Source organism: Plecotus auritus (assembly GCF_963455305.1).
Source record: "Plecotus auritus genome assembly, chromosome: 6".
In the NCBI taxonomy this organism is placed as follows: Eukaryota; Metazoa; Chordata; class Mammalia; order Chiroptera; family Vespertilionidae; genus Plecotus; species Plecotus auritus.
Window position 1 is genome coordinate 165,961,199 of NC_137773.1, and position 15,120 is coordinate 165,976,318.

Sequence of the window (15,120 nt, forward strand, 5' to 3'; positions counted from 1 at the left end):
GTGCCGCTATGAACATAGGGGTGCATATATCCTTCTGACTGGTGTTTCTGGTTTCTTGGGATATATTCCTAGGAGTGGGATTACTGGGTCAAATGGGAGTTCCATTTTTAGTTTGTTGAGGCAACTCCATACTGTTCTCCACAGTGGCTGCACCAGTCTGCATTCCCACCAGCAGTGCACGAGGGTTCCTTTTTCTCCGCATCCTCATCAGCACTTGTCATTTGTTGATGATAGCCATTCTGACAGGTGTGAGATGGTACCTCGTTGTCGTTTTGATTTGCATCTCTGGAATGATTAGTGACTTTGAGCATGTTTTCATATGCCTCTTGGCCTTCCTTCTGTCTTCTTTCAAAAAGTATCTGTTTAGGTCCGTTGTCCATTTTTTGATTGGGTTGTTTATCTTCTTTTTGTTAAATTGTATGAGTTCCCTGTAAATGTTGGAGATTAAGCCCTTATTGGTGATAACATTGGCAAATACGTTCTCCCATGCAGTGGGCTTTCTTGTTGTTTTGTTGATGGTTTCTTTTGCTGTGCAAAAGCTTTTTATTTTGATGTAGTGTCATTTGTTTATTTTCTCTTTAGTTTCCATTGCTCTAGGAGCAGTATCAGTGAAGAAATTGCTTCGGCATATGTCTGAGATTTTGCTGCCTGTGGATTCCTCTAGTATTTTTATGGTTTCCCGTTTTATGTTTAGGTCCTTTATCCATTTGAGTTTATTTTTGTGTATGGTGTAAGTTGGTGGTCTAGTTTCATTTTTTTTGCATGTATCTGTCCAATTTTCCCAACACCATTTATTGAAGAGACTGTCTCCAGCCGTGGGCAAACTACAGCCTGTGGGCCAGATCCGGCTGTTCTATCCGGTTCTCTTGCTCTCCCCTCCGCTCCTTTACTTTGAATTTATATTAGTTCACACAAACACTCCATCCATGCTTTTGTTCTGGCCCTCCGGTCCAGTTTAAGAACCCATTGTGGCCCTCGAGTCAAAAAGTTTGCCCACCCCTGGTCTAGACTGTATGATACATTTGATGTGTATTTTACCTCATGGTAAATGCATGTTATCTGCCATAAAAGCTAATAAACAATGTAGTAAACTTGAGCATTAACTTATTTTATAAGTTACTGAATTGTTACAAAGTAAATCAATCTCTCCCCCCTCCCACACCCTCACCATTTTGGTCAATTTTAGTATCTTCTTTTGTGAGCCATACCTAATCTCACTTGAAAATTGTTATATACCTATTTTGGGAAATTTCTTAGATTCTTTTGATTGTCCTTTCCATATCTCCTCAATGTAAGTTATCCCCCTCTTGTGAGATTTTTAACAAAAATTTTTTGGCTCTTTCTAGTTTATTACATAAAGGAGTTAAACTAATCCAAAGGTAAAACAGAACCCAAATGGTAACATGATACAAGCTGTGATGTTTTTAAACTCCTGTCAAGGGACAGAAGGGAAATCCTGTTCATTGCAAGGAAACCCTCTCTTAAGCTTCAGTGAGCCAAAAGCACTTAAACCCATGAACCTTCACTAGTTGTCCTTAGCCAGTCCCATCTCTGCGAGGAAATGGCATACGTTCTTGCACTGATCACCTGCACCTGAATTACTTCTCCATATTTCGGATGCTCAATTACAGTACCATTGCAGGCAAATTTCTCTTTAAACACCTCCACTAGTTTCTTTTTATCATAATTATCACAGATCCCTTGGACCGCAGTAAGGATCTTCCTGCCATTTCTCTGTTGAATTATTATGTGGATATCGTCCTCAGGGCCAGCAGGAAGCCCATCATCATCCTTATTTGCATCAGCAAAGGGTGGAAAGAGTGGAGGTTCTGGAGAGCTGGCTAGTGGACATACTATAGGATTCCTTTTCCTCGGTGGAGACAGTGGTGGGCCTGAGAAGGCCAGGGGAGGAGGGTATCTGGAAGCTAGGGGAGGTTGCTCTGTCCTCCCTGGTGGTTCAGCGATGGGCCCGTGGCTGGGGTGCAGGAGAAGGTGCGGACTTGTGGAGGCTGGGGAGAGGCTGGGGAGAGGAGAGGGTCCAGGAGAAGTGGCAGTGAGTCTGGCGCTGCGTCCTCTTTGTTGTTAAAGAGGTTTTTTGTTGTTGTTGTTCATTCATTTTCGTAGTTGTATTTGCCTTGCATAAAGCCAATACAAGACTGAATTAATGTGTTGAATCAGATACAGAAGCTTAAAGGCCCATTCTTTTTATTACCTCTGTATACTACTATTAACTGTTTTAGGGTTGACAATTAATTCCAGATCATGGAAACAGCAAAATTTCTTCAGTCTGGGTTAGAGTGATGCTTATACATTAAAACTCTGATGATGTATTTGGATTTTTTTTTTACCTACACTGAGATGGCATGAAACAGCAATAAAACTCCACAGATAGGAAGAATCTGTAGCAATTATGTTATGTTAGAGATCTGTTAACTTAAAAACTCTGTGTTCAGTAGTTACAACTGAAAAGATTGGTAAATTTGAATGTATGAATAGTAAATGTGGCAAAGATAAATAGCACAGTGGTGGGTGAAATAACTGGAATATACATTATAAGCAAGGGTTATATTCTTCAATATATAAAGCAAAAATTCTTAAAATTATTAATAATAAAAGTGGATTAACTCTTAGAAAAAGAGTTTGAAGAAGTATGAACAAAGGAAGAAATAAAATGGCCGATAAAAAGATGCTCAGTCAGGCCCATATTTAAGTATAAAGTCTAAATCAAAATAATGAGTATTGCTTATCTGACTGGTAAAAAAAACAAGTTTGATGATACCAGGTTTTGGCAAAGAGGTAGGAGACAGATACTTCAGGCACTTTAGAGGTGGGAATATATATATGTAAATATTCTGTGGGGGCCCCTGGGGGAAAAATTTTAAGTGCTAAATGTACATATTCACAAATTCCATTTCTAGGAATTTGCTAACAGCAGATGTATTAGCAAAGATGTATATACAGGGATGATTACAACTTTTTTAAAAACTAGTTAAATTGGATTACAGAATTGGATTACTTCTAATTCTTGGTTAATGATACAGTTCATCATTGATCCATCCATTGCCCTTTCTCTCTCCTCACCACCATATTCATATTATCAGGAACTTACAATATGTTTACTTATGCTTAACTTTATTTTAAAAAAGTATATCTTCTGAAACATGGTTTTCACTCAAAATTATGTTACAGTGATCCATGTTGCTTTGTTTGGCTCCTGCCAACATCCTTGCAGATGTCTCCTGGTACAAATATACAAGCTTCTCTAGTAGTAGAATTGCTGAGGGTCATAGGCTATACAAATATTTAACTTCATGTAGTAATATTAAATTGTATTTCTAAAGTGGTCTTATCAGTTTACATTGATAAGATGTGCCATCCTTTCCAACATTTAGTGTTGTTGCATGTCTGAAATGTAGAATAGCATCTCATTGTTCTCTTGATTTGAATTTTCCTGAATTCTAGTAATGTTGAGCATCTGTCTATATGTTCACATCTATTTTCCTCTGCTGTAAAATGCATGTTTATATTTTTGCCTATTGGGTTCTTATTGATTTGTAGTTCCTCCCCCCCCCCTTTTTCTTGTTTTTAATATTACTGAATTTCCTATATTTTTTCTTCATCCGATTTTCTATATAGTGTCCCAATTTAATACTCTTTATAAGAGGGCAGTTTGGGGTTTTAATGATTAAAGCTAATATTTTTATTAAAGCTATGATTATTATTACGATTTTGTTATGGCTTGAATTATTCTCCCAGAACTGTTAACTTCTTACTCTTATTCTGTCTCATCTCTCACTCTTTTCCAACTTCCTTGCATATTCTGGCAACTGATTTATGTCCAGTCCCTGAAAGTGTCATTTTCTTTTCTTTTCTTTTTTTAATATATTTTATTGATTTTTTACAGAGAGGAAGGGAGAGGGATAGAGAATTAGAAACATCGATGAGAAAGAAACATCGATCAGCTGCCTCCTGCACACCTCCCACTGGGGATGTGCCCGCAACCAAGGTACGTGCCCTTGACCGGAATCGAACCTGGGACCCTTCAGTTCGCAGGCTGACGCTCTATCCACTGAGCCAAACCGGCTTCGGCGAAAGTGTCATTTTCTAACTTGCTCTCTCCCATAGTCTTTCTACCTGTTGATAGTCTCTCTCTTTTGCTTATGTTTTCTTCACCTAGTTGAACCTAAAGCTTTTCCTAAGTTCAAGGCCATCTTCTTTCCCTCTTGAGTGTGCTTATAGGTCCTTTAAGCATTTTACAATTTCTGGTGTTTGTCCTGGATTTTATGTTCCATAACAGAGTAAAAAATCCCCTAACCTGGGGAAGGAAAAGGAAATCCAGATCCAGGAAGCCCAGGGAGTTCCAAATAATATGAACTCAAAGAAACCCACACCAAGGCATATTATAATTAAGGTGTCAAAAGTTAAAGACAAGGAATCTTAAAAGCAGCAAAATAAATAAACAAATAAATCAACTTCTTAGGTATAAGTATACAAGCTTCTTTCTGGGAGATAAGTATTCATATTTCCAGCTCTGATACAGGTTTCCTGTGCTGTCAGCCACTAGGCAGATGTGACATATTTTAGACTTTTGTTCTAGAAGCACCCCACTCAAGGTATCTCTGTATTAGTATAGTTACAGTAGGCTCATGTGGCATACATATCTAATATACATCTAATGTCTTTAACACAACACAAGTGTACTTATTGCTCACCTGATAGATTGGGGGTGTGGGGTGCGGGATGGGGGATGAAGCTGTCAGTTGCTCTCTGCAGTTATTGGGGGCCTGGCTGAAAGAAGCTCTGCTGTCTTCAACCACAGCTTCCCGCCACCAGCTCACTTCCCATGGCTGGCTCTCAGTTATGTGCCTCACGTACCTGCAGGGGAAGCGGGGAAATGAAGTGTAGGTGTGTATCCAGGAAACAGTTGTCATCCCGGGAAGTTGAACATTGGCACCTTCTGTGACTGAGCATTGCTGCTTCTGGGTTGCTCTAAGGAAGCTCCTGTAGATGTACACCTGGTGACATGTAGAAAAATGTTCATCGGAACACTATCTGTGGTACCAAAGACAATGGAAACAACCACATATTCATTAACGTATGTGGAATATGAGGAATATAACGTGATACATAATGTGTGATGTGAATCATAAATGTGTAGAGAAATGTACTGCAATCTCACAAAATGGCATGGACAAATCTTAGTTATGATGCTGAGTGGAAAAAAGCTAGCTGCAAAAGTCTATATACAGCATATATTGTTTTTATAAGATTAAAAATAAAGCAAAAAACTACTTGGTGTACTGCTTAGGAATGTATACATTGTGATAAAACTGTTAAGCACAGGAACATATCACAGGGCATTGACTGGCTGAGAGGTGGAGAAAGGAAACAAGGGAGGGACACAAAGGAGGTGCAGTGATGCGGGGAATGGTCTAGTTTTCAAGTTTGAGTGGTGACTCTTGCAGTTTTATATTCAGGACTACAGAGTGTCATGTAGGCTTTTGTATGTATCAAAATATTCCAGCTAAAACCGTTGTGAAACGTTTGAGAGGTACAAAGAGGGTCCGCTGCATTTTATTTCCCCCTGATGTCTCCTGATCACTGGGTTTGTCCCTGTGCCTGGTCCTCTTGGTGCTGCATCTCCCCTGGGCTCTCCTGGAGGGTCAGGTGTCCCTCATCTTCATGAATATTTTGTTCCCATTTCTCATTCAGAACTGTTCCCATGTGCTGTGCTCCAGCCTCTTACTATGTTCACTGTTTATTTCTCAAAGGACTTTTATTAAGCTCTAGCTGGTTTTGCTCAGTGGATAGAGCATCAGCCTGCGGATTGAAGGGTCCTGGGTTTGATTCTGGTCAAGGGCACATGCCCGGGTTGCGGGCTCTATCCCCAGTAGGGGGCATGCAGGAAGCAGCCGGTCAATGATTCTCTCTCATCATTGATGTTTCTATCTATCTCTCTCTCTCCCTTCCTCTCTGAAATCAATTACGTGTGTGTGTGTGTGTGTGTGTGTGTGTGTGTGTGTGTATGTATTTATTTATTTATTTTAAAAAAGGGCTTTTATTAAACTTCAGAGTTACTTTCTTCATCCTTTGTTGTAATTTGATTCAATCTTAATACAGTCTATCTGGATTTCCTGTCCATTGTTGACTTTGCCGATCTCTCCTCTCCAGCTCCATGCTGCAGTTGTCTAACTGGAAAATTTCACCTTCCCATCAATCCACTTATATTTAAAAAATTAAATCTTTCGTCCTCTAGGAACTCGATTATGGATACTTTAATATCACTAGCAGTATGGCAGGAGTGGATTCATCATTGTTCCAGCCTCCTGCATTTGCACGAAGTCATTGCTCTTTCCTTTGACTGGACTCTTGTTGTTAAAATGCCTTTTAAATAAATTTAGTCAGAAGCTGGCTAATTTCCTTTCAGGGTGTGTTTTAATTACTATCTAGTGCTCAGTATTTATGTTGAAACCTTGATTCATGAATTAGTAATAGGATAATTGGAACCAAGCCATAAACTATCTATTCTTTATCAGAAAATGTAATGATTACAATTTTAATAATGAACTAATTAACTTAGCTTTGACTTTCCTTAAAAATATGGAGGGTCCAAACCAAAGAGAGACTGTCCATTCATGTGAGGCTAGTTTTGCTCTTCTGGAGTCATTTTCTTTCTTTAATCTTTTTTTTTTTTATATGTTTTATTGATTTTTTACAGAGAGGAAGGGAGAGGGATAGAGAGCCAGAAACATCGATGAGAGAGAAACATCGATCAGCTGCCTCCTGCACACTCCCCACTGGGGATGTGCCTGCAACCAAGGTACATGCCCTTGACCGGAATCGAACCTGGGACCCTTCAGTCCGCAGGCCAACGCTCTATCCACTGAGCCAAACCGGTTGGGGCTCTTTAATCTTTTCTTTATTAGATTTTAAATTAAAGTACTTGATCATTTTAGCAAGTGACACAGTAAAAAGATGCATAGAGAAAGATAAATCTCCCTCTAACATACTTCAGCTCTCACATTCAGGTAACAAGTGTAAATAGTGGCCCTACTTGTGGAAACATTTCTGAAGTGGTAAACTCCCTTAGTGCTAGCTCATAATACTGTTAGTGAGAGTTCACATGAGGTTCCATCTGATTTCCTTCCAGAAAATCGGAGCCTTGGCCTCATGCAGTTCTGATGGGGTTAGACCAGGGGTGGGCAAACTTTTTGACTCAAGGGCCACAATGGATTCTTAAACTGGACTGGAGGGCCGGAACAAAAGCATGGATGGAGTGTTTGTGTGAACTAATACAATTCAAAGTAAACATCATTACATAAAAGGGTACGGTCTTTTTTTTTTTTTATTTCAATAGTTTTATTCGTTTCATACATTTTAACAAGAAGAATGTAAACACTAATTATTATAATTTGAAACTTCAAAAAATGGAGGAATCATAGCACAATAACATACCTTATATTGAAGATGGCAAAGGCAAAATAAAATTACCTAACAAAGGAAAGGTACAAAAGCCTTTCAAATTAAACTTAAATATAATAAAATAATTTAAAACTAAAAGAAAAGAACAAAATGTGTAAACAGTAAATTAAACATTTTCTTTAGTGCAACTTCCAAATTATGCCCGGGACGTAGATGTAGATGGCAATGTAGACTGGGTTGAAAGGTTTTTGGTCTTTAAAACATCAACTTCAGTGGGAACAGTGTTGTTGGTCTCCTTTTTAGCTAATGCTCTGATACTGTGCTCTGCAGGGGGGTGTCTCCCTACATTACCACGATAATGTGTCTACGCATTCCCAGGGTGATGTCGGGGGATGCGTCCGCGGGCATTACAAGGAGCCTCTGGAAGATTGAGAGGTTGTTCCTTCTACTGAATGGGGATATAAATGCGCCCACTCAGAAGAAGGAGCTGCGGCCGTGTTTCCCGACGTTGCCATGTTAACACTGCTGCTGGTGAAGGAGCGGAGGGGAGAGCAAGAGAACCCTCTGCTCTTTCGGCTCCGCGGGCCGGATAGAACAGCCGAACGGGCCGGATCCGGCCCGTGGGCCGTAGTTTGCCCACGGCTGGGTTAGACTGTAGGGAGAAAAAGTGGTGGTTTCGTTTCAGAATCTCCTCATCTCAGCAGTTCAAGTTTATGTACACGTTTGTCTAAAAGTTGAGTTCTTTGGAGATATGCTTAAAAGAAGACTCCTGGAACTTAGGGTTTTCTTTTATTTTATTTAACATCACTAAACCAATACCAGACAAATTTAACATTGGCTTAAAGAGCAATTGTTTTCACTAACATACCTTGGTGTATGAACACAGGCTTTGTGGGCTTTACGAAAAGATTATTTTCTGTGTCCACACTTCCAAGACCAGTCATTCGCACAAAAGAGCGGAGCCTGTTTTTATCTTAGGGGATACTCTAAGTAGGCAGTTCTTTGAAGAGTGTGGGGAGGGCCTGGCATCACTCTTTGTTATCCTAGCTCAGTGGTCGGCAAACTGTGGCTCTGTTGACTAATGAGTTTGCCAACCATTGTCCTAGCTGATCCAAGGTAATCATATTCGGGGGCTTATTGCCATTCTTAACCTACAGCAGAACCAGTGATGTGCTTGTGATAAAGTTCTCCACACTTTCCTAAGGTTCTGTTAAGGTTCTGCTTCCAGTTGAGAGACACTGTTGATATTTCTGTTTGTTTATTTATTTTTTATTAAATATATTTTATTGATTTTTTTACAGAGAGGAAGGGAGAGGGATAGAGAGTTAGAAACATTGATGAGAGAGAAACATCGATCAGCTGCCTCCCGCACGCCCCCCACTGGGGATGTGCCCGCAACCAAGGTACATGCCCTTGACTGGAATCGAACCCGGAACCCTTGAGTCCGCAGGCCGATGCTCTATCCACTGAGCCAAACCAGTCAGGGCTCTGTTTGTTTATTTTAAGAAATTGTTCTCAGTGTGTATCACCCCTTCAGTCCAACATTTGCTCTGATGATTATTGGGGGGGGGGGGGCAATGTTTCTTGAGTACACTGTAGCAATTTCGAAAACATCACTTGATACTCAAAAGAATCTCTTGAAATAGATAGAATAGTTTTAATCACCTTCATTTTATAGGTGAAAAATCTGAGGCTCAAAGGTTGAATGAATTAATCAAGATTCCACAATTGTTAAAAACATGAGCTTTGGAGTGTGAAGGGTCTGTGTGGGTCTGAGGCTTCAAGGCCTATTGACTTTAACTCTCATGTTCTTCCTTCTTTATAAGCAAAAACTTCTAGTTGAACAGATTACTCAGCACTGTAAGTCATATGTCTAATCAAATAGCTCATGTACCTAGTGTTTTGTTGCTGCTGTTGTTTTTTGCTACAGTAATGGAAGTGAAGGATAGTTGGTATTCTACCCTGTAGAGCATTCTATGTACAGGGTGTCCCAAAAAATGTATACACACTTTAACAGCTGATGCTCAGTTTTGAAAATGAAATGTATCTTAATAAACACTGCCTTTATAATTATTGAAAGTGTGTGTCTATATGTTTTTTGAGACACACTATATTACACTGTTAATTGTTATCAAAGAAAAGGAGCACCTGACTTCTGGATTCTGTAATCTTGTAATTGGGCTAGCATGAAAACACAAGGAAAAGCAATGATTATAGTAAGATGAAACAAAAGTAAATACATAGTTCAAGAAAAATAATCTCTGTACTCATAACTGGAGTGGTTAGCAGGCTGTCGGTGGCTCTGACTTCAGTGCTACCGTGGGAAAGGAGATGAGGCCTGTGGTGCCGCTTGTGGGTGCATTGCCATAGGGTGCAGCTGGTGCTTTATTACTATTCTTCCTCGAGCCCACAGATTTTCAACTCACCACTGATTGTTTCTCTGAAGAATTTATAGGTGGCTGTTTGCCATCTCCCCAACGCCCCCACGATTCTCTGTGGTTGAGTTTGCACACGTTCATATGCATCTAGGACTCCAAACTGGCAAACTGCAGCCTAAGCCAAGTTCCTGAGTCGTGTGTCAATGAATGAAATAAATGCCCTGACTGACAGAGCCTGGACACTGGCAATAGAAAGAGAGGCAGAGGAGTTAGAGTAGTGGGAGGTTGAGGTCTGGCCCTTGAAAGCATTTTTCCCCTGGAAATTACTTTCTACCTCAATTGTGGTAACTTCACCCTTAACTAGAAAAGCATGGCAGGTCCTGGCCAAGCTGGTTAGAGTTCCGATTCACCAAAGTTGTGGGTTTAACCTCCAGTCAGGGACTCAACCAACGAATGCAAACTGATGTCTCTCTCTCTCTCTCTCTCTCTCTCTCTCTCTCTCTCTCTCTCTCTCTCTAATCAATCAATAATTTTTTTAAAGCACTGCTATGGCAATTTGGTTATCAATACATATGTACAGGGGCATATAGAGTGGATGTACTTCTGGACTTTGTATTCGGTTCCATTGGTCTGTCTGTCCACCTTAATAAGACCATTTTATAATTATGAAGCTTTATAACAAGTCTTGATGTCTGGTAATGTAAGTCCTTCAACCTTGTTCTTATTCATCAAGATTACCTTGGTTAGTCCTGGCTATTCTTGGTTCTTTGAATTTCCACTTATGTTTTAGAATCAGCATATCAATTTCCACAAGAAAAGTTGATGAAATTTTTAATGGGATTTCACTGAGTTTATAGGAACTTAGGGAGAATTGAAATCTTTACAATATTAAGTCTTCCAGTCCAGAAACGTACCAATAACTACAAGAAAGGAAATCTACAGACCAGTCTCTTGTGAGCATGATGCAGAAATCCTAAATCAAATCCAGCGATATATAAAGATTTAACATATCATGGTCAAGTCTAACACTGATGTAACATCTTAAATCAATGTAATTCATATTAATAGAACTAAGGAATGAAACCTTATGCTATCTCAAAAGATGAACTGTGGGACAACTATAAGAGATGTAACATGCACATAAGGGCAATCCCAGAAGAAATATTTGAGGCAAAACCGAGAAGTTTTCAAATTTAATGATAGGCACCAAACCATGCTGTCTCAAACCATAGGTTCAGGAAGCTCAGAGAACTCCTGAAAACAGCAGCAATTTGTTGAAAGGATGAGAGAGAATCACTGATCAGCTGCCTCCTGTTCTACCTACTTCAAGGCAAATACTGGCCTATAATTTAACTTTTTTATAACACCCACATTCAGTTTGGTATTAGGTATTATTGGCCTCATGAAATTCACTTTAATCTATTCTAAAAATATTTTAGCTACTTTGCTTCAAATATTATCCCTCCTACATTTTCTCTATATTCCTTGTCTATTATTTCCTTTATACATACGTTGAATCATCTAATTCCATCTTCTGGGTCTCTTAGTCTTTTCTATATTTCCATATCTTTATTTTTCTATGCTGAATTACTAGTTTATGTAAATTTCCCATCTCTCTTTTCCAGTTCTCTGATTACCTTTTCAGCTTCATCTAATAGATGTTTAATCCATTTACGGTCCCTTAAGGTGGATCATTTCTTTAGGTATCTTGTAATGCTTTATCATGACCTAATTTTCTTTTCTTTTAAATTTTTTTTTCAAACTGAATTTCCTAATTTGGAGAATCTTATTATAAATATGTTTTTATTTATTTCAGAGGGAGGAAGAGAGATGGAGAGAGAGATAGAAATATCTATGTCCCCCTTCCACACACAGACTCTCATATTTACCTTCCAGGACTATACGACCTGAGATCCTATGACTGTCCCTGACCTTACTGTCCCTGACCTCATCCCATGCACCTGTGTTTTAGAGAAGCTGTTGTTTTCACTGTCACTGCCCACGATTGAGGCGCACACAGCTATTGGCCACTGTGCTGTCCTCAGCAACTCATCTCCTCCACTGCCAGGATGTCAGGACCCAACCCAGGCCCTGCAGGCACGGCTCCTGCTTCCTCCAGGGGCTTACTGCTGTCAACTCAGTTTTTGTGTGCTTCTCTCTGTTTTTCTTTTTCCCCATTTTCCCATCTTCTGTGGCTTCTTAGCTTTTGCTCACAAAAAACTGGTCACTTACAGACCTTGAGCTCCACCTTTCTGCCCAAATAGGTTTTATCATCAAACTTTTCTTGGACACGTTGTTTGAGGCTCAGGCATCTGAGCCTGGTTAGGGCGTCTTCCACCAAAAGAGGGGTTTGCACTGTGAGGCAAGGCACAGAATTAGAAGGATTCAGCTCTTACCAGGCTCAGTTCCTGGGAGACTGGTCTTTGAATAGAACAAGTTTATGGTCTGACTCATGTCCATGCCTAGAGCCAGGGAAATTAAATGTAATGAGTTCCGTTTTAAGGGCATCTGAAACAGCTTGGGAACATGGAAAATTTAATATTTCACAGTAGTGTGTAAAATTATAGCATACTTGTGTGTTGCAAATTGAAGAATCTTGAAAGAAAAACTATGATCTATCCAGATAGGTTATATCTTTCAAGTTATAGATATATCCTGAAATGTTAACACCCTTTCATTCTTTGTGTTTTTTCCCTTTCTTCCTAGAATATTTTCCTTCTTGGATATAGTAACTTTGTGCCGATGTGCACAGATTTCCAAGGTAGGGTATCAACCAGATTTTTCATCAGTAACTCTCAAGCTTTATTAGAATGAGGATGAGTTTCAGTTAAAGTAAATAGTTAAAAATTAAAATGTCATATTTTATATTTAATTTAACACACTGTTGTCATACTATATAATAAAGAGGTAATATGCAAATTGACTTTCATGCCCTTGCACAAGATGGCCACCACAAGATGGCCTGCAGGGGAGGGCAGTTGTGGGTGATCAGGCCAGCAGGGAGGACAGTTAGGGGCGACCAGGTCAGCAGGGGAGGGCAGTTGGGGGTGACTGGGCTGGCAGGGGAAGGCAGTTGGGGGCAATCAGGCTGGCAGGGGAGCAGTTAGGCACCAATCAGGCTGGCAGGGGAGTGGTTAGTAGGTGATCAGGCTGGCAGGCAGGCAAGCGGTTGGGAGCCAGCAGTCCCGGATTGTGAGAGGGATGTCCCAGATTGGAGAGGGTGCAGGCTGGGCTGAAGGGACACCCCCCCCCCCACCGTGCACAAAATTCATGCACCTGGCCTCCAGTAATTCCATATTTGATAATAAACTTAATGTATATCAAGAATATAAACTTGAAAACACACAGGATGAATCAAGACTTTCTTTAATGGTCTCAATAAATGTATCTTTTTCACCCCAATCCCTCCTCCTTTACTCCCACCTCCCAGGCTTGGAACATCTTAGCCCTGGATGGAAGCAACTGGCAAAGAATAGACCTTTTTAACTTTCAAACAGATGTAGAGGTAAGTTAACTGTGCTTTAGACAAAATACTTCTTTTTAAAATTTCTTTGTTGATTAAGGTATTACATATGTGTACTTATCCTCCCATTACTCCCCTACCCCTCCCAGACAAAAGACTTTTTTGTTTGTTTGTTTTTATTTTTTTTTAAATAAATCTTTATTCAGATTATTACAATTGTTTCTCCTTTTTCCCCCCATAGCTCCCCTCCACCCGGTTCACACCCCACCTTCGGCCCTTACCTCCCCCCAACTGTCCTCATCCATAGGTGTATGATTTTTGTCCAGTCTCTTCCTGAACCCCCTATACCTCTTCCCCCCTGAGAATTATCAGTCCACTCCCTTTCTATGCCCCTGATTCTATTATATTCACCAGATTATTCTGTTCCTCAGGTTTTTAATTCACTTGATTTTTAGGTTCACTTGTTGATAGATATGTATTTGTTGTTCATAATTTTTATCTTTACTTTTTTCTTCTTCCTCTTCTTTAAGAATACCTTTCAGCATTTCATATAATACTGGTTTGGTGGTGATGAACTCCTTTAGCTTTTTCTTATCTGTGAAGCTCTTTATCTGCCCTTCAATTCTGAATGATAGCTTTGCTGGGTAGAGTAATCTTGGTGTAGGTTCTTGCTATTCATCACATTGAAAATTTCTTGCCACTCCCGTCTGGCCTGCATAGTTTCTGTTGAGAAATCAGCTGACAGTCGTATGGGTGCTCCCTTGTAGGTAATTAACTGTTTTTCTCTTGCTGCTTTTAATATTCTTTCTTTGTCTTTTGCTCTTGGCATTTTAATTATGATGTGTCTTGGTGTGGTCCTCTTTGGATTCCTTTTGTTTGGGGTTCTGTGCGCTTCCTGGACTTGTAAGTCTATTTCTTTCACCAGGTGGGGCAAGTTTTCAGTCATTATTTCTTCAAATAGGTTTTCAGTATCTTGCTCTCTCTCTTCTTCTGGCACCCCCATAATTCTGATGTTGGTACGCTTGAACTTGTCCCAGAGTCTTCTTACACTATCTTCAACTTTTTGGATTTTTTTTTTTTTTCTTTTTGCTTTTTCGGTTGAGTGTTTTTTGCTTCTTTGTATTTCAATTCTTTGACTTGATTCTTGTGTTCCTCTAGTCTGTTTTTGGGTCTCTGTATAATATTTTTTATTTCAGTCAGTGTATGTTTAATTTCTGGTTGGTCCTTTTTCATATCTTCGAGGGTCTCGTTATATTTATCGGCCTTTTCTAGGATATTCTTGAAAAGCCTTATAACCGTGGTTTTGAATTCTATATCCAGTCGTTGGTTTTCCCCCATTTCTTTCATTTGTGATCTGTTTCTTTGACGCCGCATTTTCACTGCTTCCCTGAGTTGGTAGGGTAGATTTGTGTGCTAGATTTCCAATATGGCCCAGTGGGTCTGCTTCCCCAGTTAACCTGAGGTGGACACTCTTGGTGCACCCCTTTGTGGACTGTGTGTACAGCCTTGTTGTAATTAAGTCTTGATTGTTGTTGGTATCACTGGGAGGAATTGACCTCCAGGCCAGTTGGCTGTAAGGATCAGCTGTGTCTATGCTGGGAGAAGTTTGGTGCTGGAGACAGCCTTATAGGATTAGACTTGCCAAATTGCAATAGCCTCTGTGCTCAGCTTGGATGGGGTGGAGTCTCAGGGCGGAGCAGACAGTCTTGGCTTCCCGTCAGCCTTGCCCTTGCGCGCACTCGTAGACCTCTGCCTTCCCCAGCTCCCAAGTCTCCGCCCAAGAGTCCAGACTCCCCCCACAAGAGCGTGGGTCCCCAGGGGCTCGCCTGTAACTGGGGTTCAGTGCAGTCAGAACTG

General features: G+C 40.2%; 1 protein-coding gene and 1 pseudogene across 5 annotated transcripts in view; one reads left to right on the forward strand and one right to left on the reverse strand.

Annotated features, from left to right (window-relative positions):
• The window catches only part of FBXL2 (F-box and leucine rich repeat protein 2), a 79,589-nt gene that overhangs the window by 13,265 nt on the left and 51,204 nt on the right, over positions 1-15,120 (forward strand). For 3 of the 4 annotated variants that reach the window (XR_013960802.1, XM_080672084.1, XM_080672085.1), the window contains exons 3-4: positions 12,507-12,561; positions 13,231-13,305. Coding sequence is in view for 2 of the 4 variants with exons in the window: in XM_080672084.1 (XP_080528210.1) it covers positions 12,507-12,561; positions 13,231-13,305 (130 nt within the window). In the remaining 2 variants the exon portion in view is untranslated. Of the gene's footprint in view, positions 1-12,480; positions 12,562-13,230; positions 13,306-15,120 lie in introns of all 4 variants that reach the window. The other variant, XM_080672086.1, reaches the window with a different exon arrangement.
• On the reverse strand, positions 1,482-4,931 carry LOC308250635 (eukaryotic translation initiation factor 1-like; annotated as a pseudogene). Its single transcript has 2 exons — positions 4,876-4,931; positions 1,482-1,892 (listed from the first exon to the last, which is right to left on the reverse strand). The product of its transcript is annotated as a eukaryotic translation initiation factor 1-like (transcript).